Consider the following 14,241-nt stretch of genomic DNA (forward strand, 5'->3'; position numbering starts at 1 on the left):
TAGAGATTTGTTCTCAAAGACGAGGCGTGCCAAAAGATAGTTGAGGAGTGTCAATGGGAAGTATATACTGTGGTGTTTCGCAGTCTTCTGGGATCACTAGATGGAAAAATGAAAACAGGCCAGGCAACTAAAGAAAACATTCTCGAAAGTAAACGAAGACAGTTTTAGAATGGGGAATCTGAGAGATTTTAAGTAGTAACATCCATTATGAATCAAATGTAGCTCCCAGTGATTCCCATCCACTACCACGGGGAAAGAAATTCTTGTAGCAGATGTATGTACTTTAAGGATGTAGCCTAATAGGAACAACGGTAGAGAAATTATATTTTCCAGAAAGGACACTACATCCATCAATGACATAGTTTTTTAACTCTAACAGTACAGTCTTTCGGTATCACACTCTCATCATATAGTTAATACAGCTGAAACGGAGAGATTTTAGAGTAAGCTGTAATAATATAACTGTGGAAGTAGAGTAAGTGTATGGCTAACAAGAAGAGCACTTAATGTATTTTTTTCGTTCAAGAATAAGGGTGAAATACATTTGTGTCATATTACAGCTTTCACAAACAGCAACATAAGGACATTAAATGCAGGGAGTGCATTGAGGACAGCACAAGAAGCCTAGTTCCACTTTTCTTTCTGAATTATGGCAACATGTTTAGCTTTACCCCTATATCATATGGGATGTCACGTCTTATACACAATTGAATCTTTCTGGTAGTGCAGTTTCAATACTCAGCTGTTCTTCTATTGACTGCACTAAGACATGTCTCACCAACCTTGGCGTTGTGAGAGTAATATCTTCCATTGACGTCCTTCTTTGCCATTTTTGCTAACATTTCTTGTTTTCTTATTGTTCGGTTCAATCATTCAGTAATATTATATCGCAGATGCTGACAGTTTCAATTTCTCCTGTTTCATTGTACACGATTTTTTTAACAAATGGGCACATGTGCAGAATAAAAGTCTAAAATACTTACCTTTATCGTTTGATTTTACTTTTTTTCACAATTTGTGATCTCGGTAAAGGGAGAACTAACGTAATGTAATATATACTTATGAGTAGAATTAACATGTAAATTGACTAGTTCCACACCACATGAAATAAATCTGTCAGATGACCAATGGAATATCTGATTAAACAGGTGATTAATGTAAAACGTAAAAAAACACATCAGGAATTTATGAATGAAACTATAGGATAAGAGATACGTCTCCAGATCCCAGTCTGTGTAATTATCGTCTGCGTTGAAAATGAAAATGTTCAAATGTGTGTGAATTCGTATGGTACCAAACTGCTGAGGTCATGTGTCCCTAGACTTACACACAACTTAATCTAACTTATGCCAAGAACAACACACACACACACACCCATGCGCGAGGGAGGACTCGAGCCTCCGGCGGGAGGGGCCGAGCAATTAGTGACATGGTGCCTCTAACCGCGCGGTCACTCCGCGCGGCGATTGTGTGCGTTCACTCACCGTGGCAAGTTGGAACATCTGGAAGCAAGTGGAGGCGCCGATAGACATGCTCTGCGCCAGTAGCATCCCTGCCAGGCTGCTCTCCAACAAGTCTGCGTTCCTGTTAAAACACACAGCGGAAGACACGTCTTGTTAGCGGTCGACTGGGAAGTGTGATGAGAAACTGAAGTACAAAAATACTGCTTTGAGTTTTGAGTCTAGTTACACGCGACTGCCAGCAACGAATCAAATGCACGAGTCTAGTTAGCCGAGTGACATTTTCTGAAAAACGAAAGTAACCAAATTATATAGCGCAACATTTGTGGACAAACTTTATGTGTCTGAACCTATAATGTAACCTATTATGAAATATGACGAGACACCTACATAACTTACGCTATTGTTAAACATACTTGTATATGTGGCAAGGTAGATGCTTTCAAAAACAATAAGAGTTCATAGTCAGAATGAACAAGCATTTTGTGTTCTGCATCGCTCGCATCTCGTGGTCGTGCGGTAGCGTTCTCGCTTCCCACGCCCGGGTTCCCGGGTTTGATTCCCGGCGGGGTCAGGGATTTTCTCTGCCTCGTGATGGCTGGGTGTTGTGTGATGTCCTTAGGTTAGTCAGGTTTAAGTAGTTCTACGTTCTAGGGGACTGATGACCATAGATGTTAACTCCCATAGTGCTCAGAGCCATTGGAACCATTTTTGTTCTGCATCCGTTTTCCTCCGGTTCCAGTGCGCTTGAAGATCTACGTGCAGCCTACTTCATTATGAATACGTTTCTGGAACAACGTACATGGTTGGAACCAGAAAACTCTAACCGTACTTTTTAAGTAATTGGTCGTCTCACTGATTAGGTGCAGATCGACATGATTTCCTGTTCTGTACCATAATTTTCATTTGAAGCATTTGTTAGATATTCTGAGTTCACTCTTGTCGTCCAGTTTTTACCCTCTCCAGCTGCATCCAGTAACATAAATGTTATTTGCTGACGTCTTAATATATTTCGAGTAATTCTGGCTTTTGTCCTTTTCAATATTTTTCACACATTTCTACCAGAGAGTTTTTTCGGACAACTTCTTAGTATCTTATCTTATCAAAGAGGAGGAAAGGAAACCGCGCGATCCAGACTCAAAGACTACGTGATACTCTACCTACCGATGTGTCATCCTCAGTCACTCATCATTGAATGCGGTATGGAGGAGATGGAGTTAGCCCACCGCACTCCCATCTTTGTCGGTGTTTCGACATTGGAGTCGCTACCTGTCAATTACGTCGTCCATCAAGTGGTATCACGAGGCTTTTACCGCGGCCCAGTCCGCCCACGAAGGATAAATGCTTGGCAATAGTGGGAACCGGATCCTGGTCACCCGCATGGCCGTGAGTCACGATGACCACTCGGTTACAGAAGCATATCGTATGACTGCAGCAAATTTTTAGATACGTCTATAAGTCAATATCTGAAACGTTTCCATTCCATCATTTTCCTGGCTTTCCCACATTCTACGGTTCAGTTCCATGCAGTTCTGTGTACCAGACGTACATTATCAGAAGCATTTTCTTTAAATGAAGGCAAATGTTTGAAGCCAGCTCACTTCTTTTGCCCACGAATGTCTTCTTTGGTTTCGCTAGTCAGTTTTCTTATGTCCCTGCTTCGTCCAGCATATCTTAGCTTGGTTCGAAAATAGTAGGCTTCCTTCACTTCGTATAATCTGTGGTCCCCTATTTTAATTTTAATTTATCACTAATCTCATTTCATCTACACCCTTTCTTCAATTTTCTCTCAATCTATGTTTTGTGCTAAGTAGACTGTTCATTACACTGGGAATATTCTGAAATTCTTCGTTACTTTCGCTTAGGATAGCAATGTCATCCACAAATCTCATTAAAAATGCTTCCTCATCCTGAATTACAATATCATTCCTTACATTACTTTTCGTTTCACTTTTGGCATCTTTACTGTATAGACTATCAGTGCACTTCGCACTTGTCCTTCCATTCTTATTGCTACTTGTTAGGTCTTATACAAAAGATATATTACCCGGCTTTCCCTGTATCTTACACCTATTTTTCACGGCATTTCTAACGTCTTGCACTGTTGTACATCGTCAAATTATTTTCTAGGGTGACATTATGAAGGTGCCTTGATTCTTCTAAAGTCTTCCTTTCATTATCAAGAGCAACGTCAGTTCTTTCCCTTTCGTACCTTCAACTAGCCTGACAACGAGTTGATCGTCACTTGAGACATCCTCAACTTCCTTTCCATTTCTCCTGTACGTTATTCTTGTCAATAACGTGGTTGTATGACGTGTTAATCTGAATCTATCACACACCAATGGAAAAATGTCACAACACCAAGAAAGTGTTGTGGGATATAAACGAAAGTTGTCAGCTGTGTTTCTGCATCTGAAAGATTAAGCGAATTAAAATTTCGTGCCAGTCGCATAAGAGTGAGGCTAGTACCGCTACTATAAGGTACAAATCAGGTTAGCTTTGCCGGCCGGTGTAGCTGAGTGGTTCTAGGCGCTTCAGTCTGGAATAGCGTGATAGCTACGGTCGCAGGTTCGAATCCTGCCTCGGGCATGGATGTGCATGATGTCCTTAGGTTAGTCAGGTTTAAGTAGTTCTAAGTTCTAGGGGACTCATGACCTCAGATGTTAAGTCCCATAGTACTTAGAGCCATTTGAACCATTTGAACCAGGTTAGCTTTAAATACACTCTGTAACGGACGTGAGCGTTACCTATCAATAATTCAATGAGATTGAACGAGGGCGTGTTGTAGGGCTATTAATAGCTGGATGTCCCTTCTGCAATACTGCAGAAAGAATTGACAGGAATGTGGTCACTATACCAAGAAGATCGGGTTCTTGAGGGCCATGTGCTACCACGAAGAGAGATCATCGTGTTCTGCGTATGGCTCTGGCCCTTCGTACTGCATTTCCAGCCGAAACGTAAACACCAGGTGGTACCACAGAGATACAACGAACTATTGAAAGTCGGTTACCTCAAGGATAGCTCCGAGCCAGACGCCCAGTAGTGTGCATTTCACTGACTTCAATGGTGTCAAGCGAGACCTCATTGGAAGGTGGTGGAGGTCTAACATGTTACCAGAAGCTTGGTAGAACACATCTCGCTGTTCATAAAACTAGTCAACAGCCATTTTCCATCTGGGATGTGATACATCAACTAGTGTGTATTCTGGTGTGTAGAATCCGAATATACCTTTCAAAATGTTCTGGCGCGTAACATTTATGAGTTTTCAAAGGTTTTTTTATTTTTTGTATTCAGTATTTCGCTTTTTGCTGCTCTTCAGTTGTTATGTTTAATTCTTTATTTTGGAGTTGCAGCGGAGAGTTAGACGATCTACAGATCGTCTGTAAATGATTGGTGTGGTAATCCAGTGGTGTGAAAGAGATCCTCAGTGAGTGTTTCGGGCCGGTCGGAGTGGCCGAGCGGTTCTAGGCGCTACAGTCTGGAACCGCGCGACCACTACGGTCACAGATTGGAATCCTGCCTCGGGCATGGAAGTGTGTGATGTCCATAGGTTAGTTAGGTTTCAGTAGTTCTAAGTTCTAGGGGACTGATGACCTCAGACGTTAAACCCCATAGTGCTCAGAACCATTTGAGTATTTCGTGTGAAAGATAGTGCAAACTTTTTGATGCAGCAGGGTGTACAACATAATCAACAGGAGTGGTGACTATTTATTGACTCCAGTAAAACCAGCTTGAAACCAATATTAGTGCATAATGGCAATGCACTTCTATCGGTACCTTTGGCGTACGCAGTAGACATGAAAGAAACTCATGAAACCATGGCTTTGCTGCTAGTGGCAATCAAATATAAGGATGATGAATGACAGCTTTGCTGTGATTTAAAAGTTTTTGCACTCCTTACAGGTTTAGAGGCTGGATTCACGAAATACTGCTGCTTTTTGGCCTCTGTGACGGACGCGACACCAAGAACAGCTATAGAAGCAAGGAATGGCCTATAAGGAAGTCGTATATTCCTGGATACATAAATGTGAACAATAGCCCAGTGGTTGAGCCCGATAAAATCATTTTGCCTCCCATTCATACCAAGTTGCGCCTTACCAAGAACTTTGTAAAAGCACTGGATAAACCAGGTGAGTCATCCAATCGCTTAAAAGAAAAGTCACCCGAATGAAGTGAGGCAGAGCAGAAAGAGGGTATATCTGTTGGACCACAAATAAGAAAATTGCTGAAAGATCCAACCTTTAATCGCAGACTCACATATATCCAATTACCTGCTTGCTCTTCTTTTAAAGTAATTGTGGAGGGATTTTTGGGCAAGTGAAAAGACAAAAACTATGTTACCATTGTGAAAGATCTGTTGTACAACTGTAAGAACATTCGATGTAAAATGTCGTTCAAAATTCACTTTTTACATTCTCACCTTGATTTCTACCCGAAAAATTTGGGAAACGTAAGCGATAAACATGGTGAACGCTTTCACCAAGACATTCTTACCATGGATGACCGTTACCAAGGCCATTGGAATACTTCGATCACGGGTTACTGATGTGGTCTTGTTAGGATGAGTGATGGAACGGCAAATAAAAGAAGAGTTCTGTCGTCGCATTTTTCAAAAACAAAAGGCAATTAAAGGTTAATATACCTTCTGAACTAATTTGGACCTTTTATTGGCATCATGCCCATATAGATATAAAAAGTGGAATTGATTTCAGAGGTTCTGAATGTGTATTTTTGTTTGACTTAATTGTGTCAATTTTCGCTGTTACCATTTTTTTATTCTGGTGTGTATTTAGTAAATGTGACCTCATAGAGAAAAACTGATTTTACCCGTATATTCAGCACCCCAAAATAAGATAGATCCACCCATTTACAAACCAGATGCAGAAAAATGTTTAAATATTTGGACTAGAGTAATCCGTAATTGCTGACATACTCGCCTCTCAGACCTGACTTAGAGAATTTGTTATTCATTTTGATGATTTCTGATCTTTTGCTTCACGAAAGGAACTTCTTTCTTATAAGTCTGTGTGTTTCAGCTCAAGGCATCTGATTTTGTGTCATCTGTAGACCCATCTTCTCTGAAGCATGATTCATCACTGCTGTCGGAGATGATTGAGTTTCTGATATTGATGAAGGTCGTGCTATTTTCTAATCAGCTTCTGTTCGAGCAATTCTGCTCTGTTATTAGTTTCTTTTAATGATTTATTGAGAGCACGAACGTCGCTCACATTCATCTGTAGAGTTTTCTGTGTTTTTTCTGTTGTTGCTGCAGTAACAGTATCAGTGACGATCTGGAGAACAAGCTCGGGCATGTCCGGTGCATATTGCGTGGCATTTTTCTCTGCCTTTATAAGTGCAGCCACGTCAGCCATAACTCGACCCCAGCGGTCTTGTTGCCCTGACGTTTGATGAAGCCAAAGGAGTGGTAAACAAAATTCCTAGCATCGATCGGTAATCGAAGCCAAGCCCTTTGGACCTGAAGTCCAGCACCTTACCATTGTTGCGATAGCATTCTGCTACCCCATGATTAATAGATTATATTGTCCCTCTATGTAGTGAATTATCTTTTCAGTATCATCATATACTTTCTCTGTCTCTTCATCTTCAGGTTGTGCCGTCTGTTACACCATACATGATATTGCGTTGGTTTGCTGATGAGAATAGTATCACTAATTTTTCAAAGTAACTAACTCACTGTCTGATGTATCCTCGTATTGAAAGCAAATCCGACACCCTTTCTACAATATGTTATGCACATATTGTATTTATATCTCGTGCAAGAGGTATAAAAGGGCAGTTCACTAGCGGTGCAGTCATTTGCATTCAGGTGATTGGTGTTAAATGATTTCTGATGATGATTATGGCCGCACAACGGGAATTAACAGACTTTGAACGCGGTACAGTTGTTGGAGCTACAGGCATGAGACATTCAGTTTCGGAAATCGTTATGGAATTCTATATTCCGCTAACCACAGTGCCAAGTATGTACTGAGAATACCAGGCATTACAATGCAGCTGCCGACGGTATTCACTTAACGACCGCGAGCTGCGGCGTTTACGTAGAGTTGTCAGTGCTAACAAACAAACAACATTATGCAAAATTACCGTAGAAACAATGTGGGACGTACTACGACCACATCCGTTAGGACAGTGCGACGAAATCTGATTATCGACAGACTGATACCTGAATAGGAGTAGAGGGTTGGGGTGGTTGGGGAAGGAGACCAGACAGCAAGGTCATCGGTCTCATGGGATTAGGGAAGGCCGTGCCCTTTCACAGGAACTATCCCGGCATTTGCCTAGAGCGATTGAGCGAAATCACGGAAAACCTAAATCAGGATGGCCGTCGGGATCGAACGTCGTCCTCCCGAATGCGAGTCCAGTATGCTAGCCACTGGCGCCACCTCGCTCAGTACGAAATCAGATCTTAATAGGCGATGGTAGCAGGCGACCAACGCGAGTACCTTTGCTAACATTACGACGTCCGCCCTGGTAGCTGAGTGGTCAGCGTGACAGACTGTCAATCCTAAGGGCCCGGGTTCGATTCCCGGCTGGGTCGGAAATTTTTTCCGCTCAGGGACTGAGTGTTGTGTTGTCCTAATCATCATCATTTCATCCCAATCGACGCGCAGGTCGCCGAAGCGGCGTCAAATCGAAAGACCTGCACCAGGCGAACGGTCTACCCGACGGGAGGCCCTAGCCACACGACATTTCCATTTCAACAGTACGACAACCCCTGCACAGCCTCGCCTGGACTCAGGACCATAGCGGCTGGACCACAGACGACTGGAAAACCGAGGCCTAATCAGATGAATCCCGATTTCAGTTGGGAAGAGCTGATGGTAGGGTATGATTTTTCCGCAGATACCACTGAGCCTTGCAACTAAGTTGTCAATAAGGCACTATGCAAGCTCGTGGTGGCGCCATGATGGTGTGGGCTGTGTTTACATGGAATGGATTGGGTCCTCTATATGTTGCCTATTCTTAGATCATTTGCAGCCATTCGTGGATATCATGTTCCCAAACAACGACGCCATGTTATGGACGGCAATGAATCAACGAATAATGTGAGCGGGCCACAAGTGTTCGCAATTAATTGGAAGAGCGTTCTGGACACTTTGAGCTCGCCTGACATGAATTCCAGGAAAACATTTATGGGACATAATGGTACACAAAATCCGGCGCTGGCAACACTTTCGCTGTTATGGACTGCTATACAGGGTGTTACAAAAAGGTACGGCCAAACTTTCAGGAAACGTTCCTCACACACAAAGAAAGAAAATATGTTATGTGGACATGTGTCCGGAAACGCTTACTTTCCATGTTAGAGCACATTTTATTACTTCTCTTCAAATCACATTAATCATGGAATGGAAACACACAGCAACAGAACGTACCAGCGTGACTTCAAACACTTTGTTATAGGGAATGCTCAAAGTGTCCTCCGTTAGCGAGGATACATTCATCCATCCTCCGTCGCATGGAATCTCTGATGCGCTGATGCAACAGTGGAGAATGGCGTATTGTATCACAGCCGTCCACAATACGAGCACGAAGAGTCTCTTCAGTACATTTGGTACCGGGGTTGTGTATACAAGAGCTTTCAAGTGCCCCCATAAATGAAAGTCAAGAGGGTTGAAGTCAGGAGAGCGTGGAGGCCATGGAATTGGTCCGCCTCTACCAATCCATCGGTCACCGAATCTGTTGTTGAGAAGCGTACGAACACTCCGACTGAAATGTGCAGGAGCTCCATCGTGCATGAACCACATGTTGTGTCGTACTTGTAAAGCCTCATGTTCTAGCAGCACAAGTAGAATATTCCGTATGAAATCGTGATAACGTGCTCCGTACTGACTAAACTAAAATGAGCTCTAACATGGAAATTAAGCGTTTCCGGACACATGTCCACATAACATCGTTTCTTTATTTGTGTGTGAGGAATGTTTCCTGAAAGTTTGGCTGCACTTTTTTGTAACACCCTGTAGAGGCAACATCGTTCAATATTTTTCCAGGGGGCTTCCAACGACTTGTTGAGTCCATGCGACGTGGAGCTGGTGCACTATGCCGAGCAAAAGGAGGTTCTACAAGTTATTAGCAGGCATTCCATGACTTTTATCATCTCAGTGTATTACAAGAAAATATATTTGTGTACAAATATTATTTAATTAACCTTCATTGTTAACTACTGATTCAATTATTGCTGAAATAAACTGTAATATAATAAACCGAAAGTGCTTCAGGTCTGCCATGAAAAATCTAAACGTATAGATATGAGCATACCAATCGATGAATTTTTAGGGTTACGACTCAGCATCTTTCACCAGGTGAGTTACCTAGTCTGTTTGCTGTTTTTCCAATACCAAATTAGGGTGTGTCACTTTACATCATTCGAGTTCCTGCGAACTCATCTACTAATCGTATCGTCACGCCCATTAAAGGACAATACTAGCGTGTAACGTGTAACATCCCATGATGTCAAGCAGACGTCTCCTGACGAATACCAGAAAATTTTTCGTCTATTGTTCGAGTGACCGGTCACATAAAAATCAAAAATTAACAACTTAAAAGTTATGACGACTGTGTTTACTAAATAAGTTACCATAAAATTCACAGCAGTTCATATTAGGAACGCATCGGTAACTTTGGGGAACACGATCCACATTATACACTGCAGCGCCGTCCTGTGTCGTTTCAGATTAGGTGCTGCCAGAAAAACGAACAATATCAAAGACGATTCAGTGTTATGACCGGACGACTGTACAGTGGTCATTTCCAGCTGGTGTAACTGGCACGTCAGTTGGACTCATAATTTTGACTAACAGCAGAATTGCGTGTGATGAAAACTCTGAATTTTCACGGAAAAGTATGTTTAGGCATCTAGGAACGACATCTGTGAATATTCAGTTAGGTCCAAAAGGATTTTATGTTGAATGAAAACCTGCCGTCGAAAACTGTTTTAAGGACAGCAACTGCCAGTATATCAACCATCTACCAGCACAGCGTTTCTACGAGGTCAGCACTTTCTGTTTCAGGGCTCGTCGCGGAACTGACAGAGACATCTGTAAAGACATAAAGCGTGTCTGCAAGCAAAGAAAGTACCTGCCACGTCAAAGACGTATAACTGTGTTTCATATGCGAGACCCCAGAACATTAGGCCATTTTCGAAGCAAAACATGCTAAGCACAGCTCACTCCGACTCTTTTTGTCACCTGATGACAGTGCGGATGTACGATGCTGTAGGGACAGCATGTTAGTTTAGCGGCCCTAACCGCAATCTAAAGCAGGACAGGCAGTGATATTTTGCATATCGGGCGATATAATACTGGTGGAGAAAGACTGTTCTGGCGCACACCACGCAACGCTATGTTAAACATGAAGATTAAGCAATGGATCATTTCCGTGATCCATTTCTTATTTTCTAGTAAGGTCATTATAAAAGTCTTGCACATGTTGAGGCATATGCAGAAATTCTAACAATGTTGCTCACAGCTAATGATATCGTTTGGGGACTATCTAACGTTTTTGGGAGACTGACGTAGTTTGTTGAGGCCTTGACACTCACACTCATATTAAGGCTATTTCGAACATCTCTTTTAATCAGAATGAAATTTAAGTCTGCAGCGGAGTGTAACCTAATGTGAAACTTCCTATCACATTAAGACTGCCGGTCCGAGAGTCGCACTCGAAACCTTTGCCTTTTGTGGACAAGTGCTCTACCGACTGCGCTATCCAAACGCGACTCACAACCCGGTCTAACAACTTTACTGCCGCCAGAACCTCGTCTCCTACCTTCTAAACTTCACAGAAGCTCTCCTGCTAAACTTGAAAGACTAGCACTCCTGGAAGAAAGGACTTGCGGAGACATGGCGTAGCCACAGCCTCGGTGAATTTCTAGGAACTATATGTCAATCTGCCAGGAAGTTTGATACCAGCAGACACTCCGCTGCGGAATGAAAAATTCATTTTGGAAATTCACACAGGCTGTGACTAACCCATGTCTTGCAGTATCCTTCCTTCCAGGAGTGCTAGCTTATAGGTTTTACAGGAGAGGGTCTGTAAATTATGGAAAGTACGAGGCGAGGTACTGGCGGATGTAAATGTATGAGAACTGCAACTGAGACGTGCTTGGATAGCTCAGTCGGTAAAAGACAAGGGTCTCAAGTTAGAGTTTCGGTCTGGCACACAGTTTTAATCTGAGACTAAGTTTCATCGCTTGTAATGTTTATCATAGTAACAAGTACTAACATCTAATATAGATACCGTGTATAATTTAGATAAAACGCCCATTGCGTTGTTGCGAAATCTATTGATTGTTCTGCAATCAGAACGGGTTTTGTGATGTTTGCCCTAGCCCCTGAAGCTCCTATTCACTTTCTGGCAAATTTAATTTGTTTTAGGTCTGGAATACTATGGTACCGTCCAGAGATCGCGGTGTCACATCAATGTCAGTAACGCGAATCAATACCACAGACTTTACCGAGAGCTTGCTGCTATCTGCAACGACGTATGGGACGCGCTACTGAAGGCATACCTCCCCACTCAGCATAGCAACGCCCTTACACTGAGGTCAGTATAGAGTCGAGCTACCGAGAACTCTGCTCCAGATTGAGATCTCAGCTACAGCAGTCAACATCATCGAGGAGAACAGAGACTGTTACAGTTTCTGATGAAATACACTTCGCAACGTTCCACATTGTACCTGAAGAGAACAGTTAATAAATAATGCAGCAAGGGATGCGTTGCCGTTTTATGATAATTGTAAATTGCCCAGTAACCCTGTAGCTAGGAAATCTGCCAAAGTTAAATAAATCTTCTATTCATTTATGTAATAATGTGAACTAATATTACATCTGTTGTAGTTAAAACTGAAACATCTCTCAGAGTACTCAAATAACCAACAGTTGCGACCTGACGATTGTAGTTTAACCTGGTCCCAACAAATACTATAAATTTTTTCATGATTACAATATTTCCGTGTAATAAATAGATGGTGAAAAGTGAATCCGTGGGGACATGTGAATACGATAGTGGCATTGGAAACAGACTTTTAGTTGGTAGTGGAATACCCGACACAACAGGCTACTTTACATACTGCCTCAAGTATACATACAAACGCCTTAAGCAAGCAGAAAATAGTACAGTCCAGACTACTTGGTAATGTTCTTACTTGATAATTGCTTGATGGTGGAGGATACACTTCTCCAGTCGATAATGAAGTTCAGCGTGGTCAGTCGTTTCTGAAGAGTTCTCTGTTCTCTCGGACATCTCTCTGGCGAGACTGACAATTTTCTTGTTGAGCAGTGTGAGCTGTACACGTAGCTGCGAGATGAGGCTGACATTGAAGGAGTCGAGCACCATGGTCATGACCACAGCATGGAGGGTCACCACGGTGCAGTAGAGCCACGTGACGGCAAAGCCCACCGGCTGCATCGCATCAATGGGCAGAGCGAGTATGAAGGGCAGGCCCTCAGCGCTGACGGGCGAGACCAGGTAATAGGCGCAGGCAATAATGCCGAACCAGATGTAGGTCAGCGTGAATCGACGCATAACACGACACTGCGCGCGTAGCATCGGAATGTCGTCCCAAGTGAGGAACTCAGCGAAGTCATCACCCACCTGCAGGCAGAGAAATGCATCACTGTGTATGTTCAAAGGACTTAATGACAATTGCAGTTATATAGAGTTATGAGACGTCTAAACTGCAAGTACAGGCACTCAATAAAAGTAATTAATTTCCTAAATGCGGAGTTTGCTAATTAAGTCTTCTAGACTGCTTAACGCCCTTTACCTTTCGGTTTTTGCCCCCATCAGATCGAAACATAGAACTTGTAACAGAACACTGCATAGGTCTCTCTGCAAGAAACACTGAACTTTGTTTTACATGTTTTACCTTTTAAATTCACGTAGGTAGTAGATGAAGCGTAGTTATAAATAAATGAGTATTACGCGATCTAGGGAGTTTTAGCCGAGGCAGTCAGAGGTGTAACACCAGATCAGTTCAACAAGAATAAGTAAGTGTTTTGGGGAGAGATGGATGATAGCGGCTGTGGCGAATCTGCTGAAACCTGTTGAAGAAGACAGAACCCGGGACCCAATTTAGGGGAAGCCTGGAAGCTCCAAGTCAAAGTCGCTAGACTGTAATTCATGCCCTCCGTTTCCGACATTAAAGTCCCTTGTCTTACAAACCGCATTACTTGATCAGTTGGAAATATACCAATGACTAAACGAAACTGATGCTGACGATGAATCATTCTTTATCTGTCTTGAACAAAGGTCGAGATTATGTTTCAAGGATACCTGACACATGTTACGCACAGATACTACCCACTCATGATATTAGACATGAGACCGTCCTTCCATAGAGGGTTTTATGGTATTAAGGTAGCGATACCATTCTCACCAAGAATGAATGATTTAGAAGCAGTTCTTGAACAAACTAGACAGCCAAAATATTGCTAAGACATGCGTATTATTTTTAGATCTGTACGTACAAGTTATAGTTTTCCATTAACTGCCGTAACGCGTATGTGTGGTTTTATGAATAATACAAAAGCAGCCGGCCGAAGTGGCCGTGCGGTTAAAGGTGCTGCAATCTGGAACCGCAAGACCGCTACGGTCGCAGGTTCGAATCCTGCCTCGGGCACGGATGTTTGTGATGTCCTTAGGTTAGATAGGTTTAACTAGTTCTAAGTTCTAGGGGACTAATGACCTCAGCAGTTGAGTCCCATAGTGCTCAGAGCCATTTGAATCAATACAAACGCAACTACCTCTCTGGAACTCC

At 42.6% G+C, this 14,241-nt stretch overlaps 1 protein-coding gene across 1 annotated transcript in view; it reads right to left on the bottom strand.

The window, feature by feature from the left end:
- LOC124620128 (odorant receptor Or2-like) overlaps positions 1 to 14,241 on the bottom strand; it is a 61,477-nt gene that overhangs the window by 21,972 nt on the left and 25,264 nt on the right. Inside the window, exons 3-4 of the mRNA XM_047146799.1 lie at positions 12,628 to 13,076; positions 1,485 to 1,584 (exon numbers count right to left, since the gene is read on the bottom strand). Coding sequence (XP_047002755.1) covers positions 1,485 to 1,584; positions 12,628 to 13,076 — 549 coding nt within the window. The remainder of the gene's footprint in view (positions 1 to 1,484; positions 1,585 to 12,627; positions 13,077 to 14,241) is intronic.

The sequence above is a fragment of the Schistocerca americana genome, chromosome 6 (genome assembly GCF_021461395.2).
Source record: "Schistocerca americana isolate TAMUIC-IGC-003095 chromosome 6, iqSchAmer2.1, whole genome shotgun sequence".
Classification (NCBI taxonomy): Eukaryota; Metazoa; Arthropoda; class Insecta; order Orthoptera; family Acrididae; genus Schistocerca; species Schistocerca americana.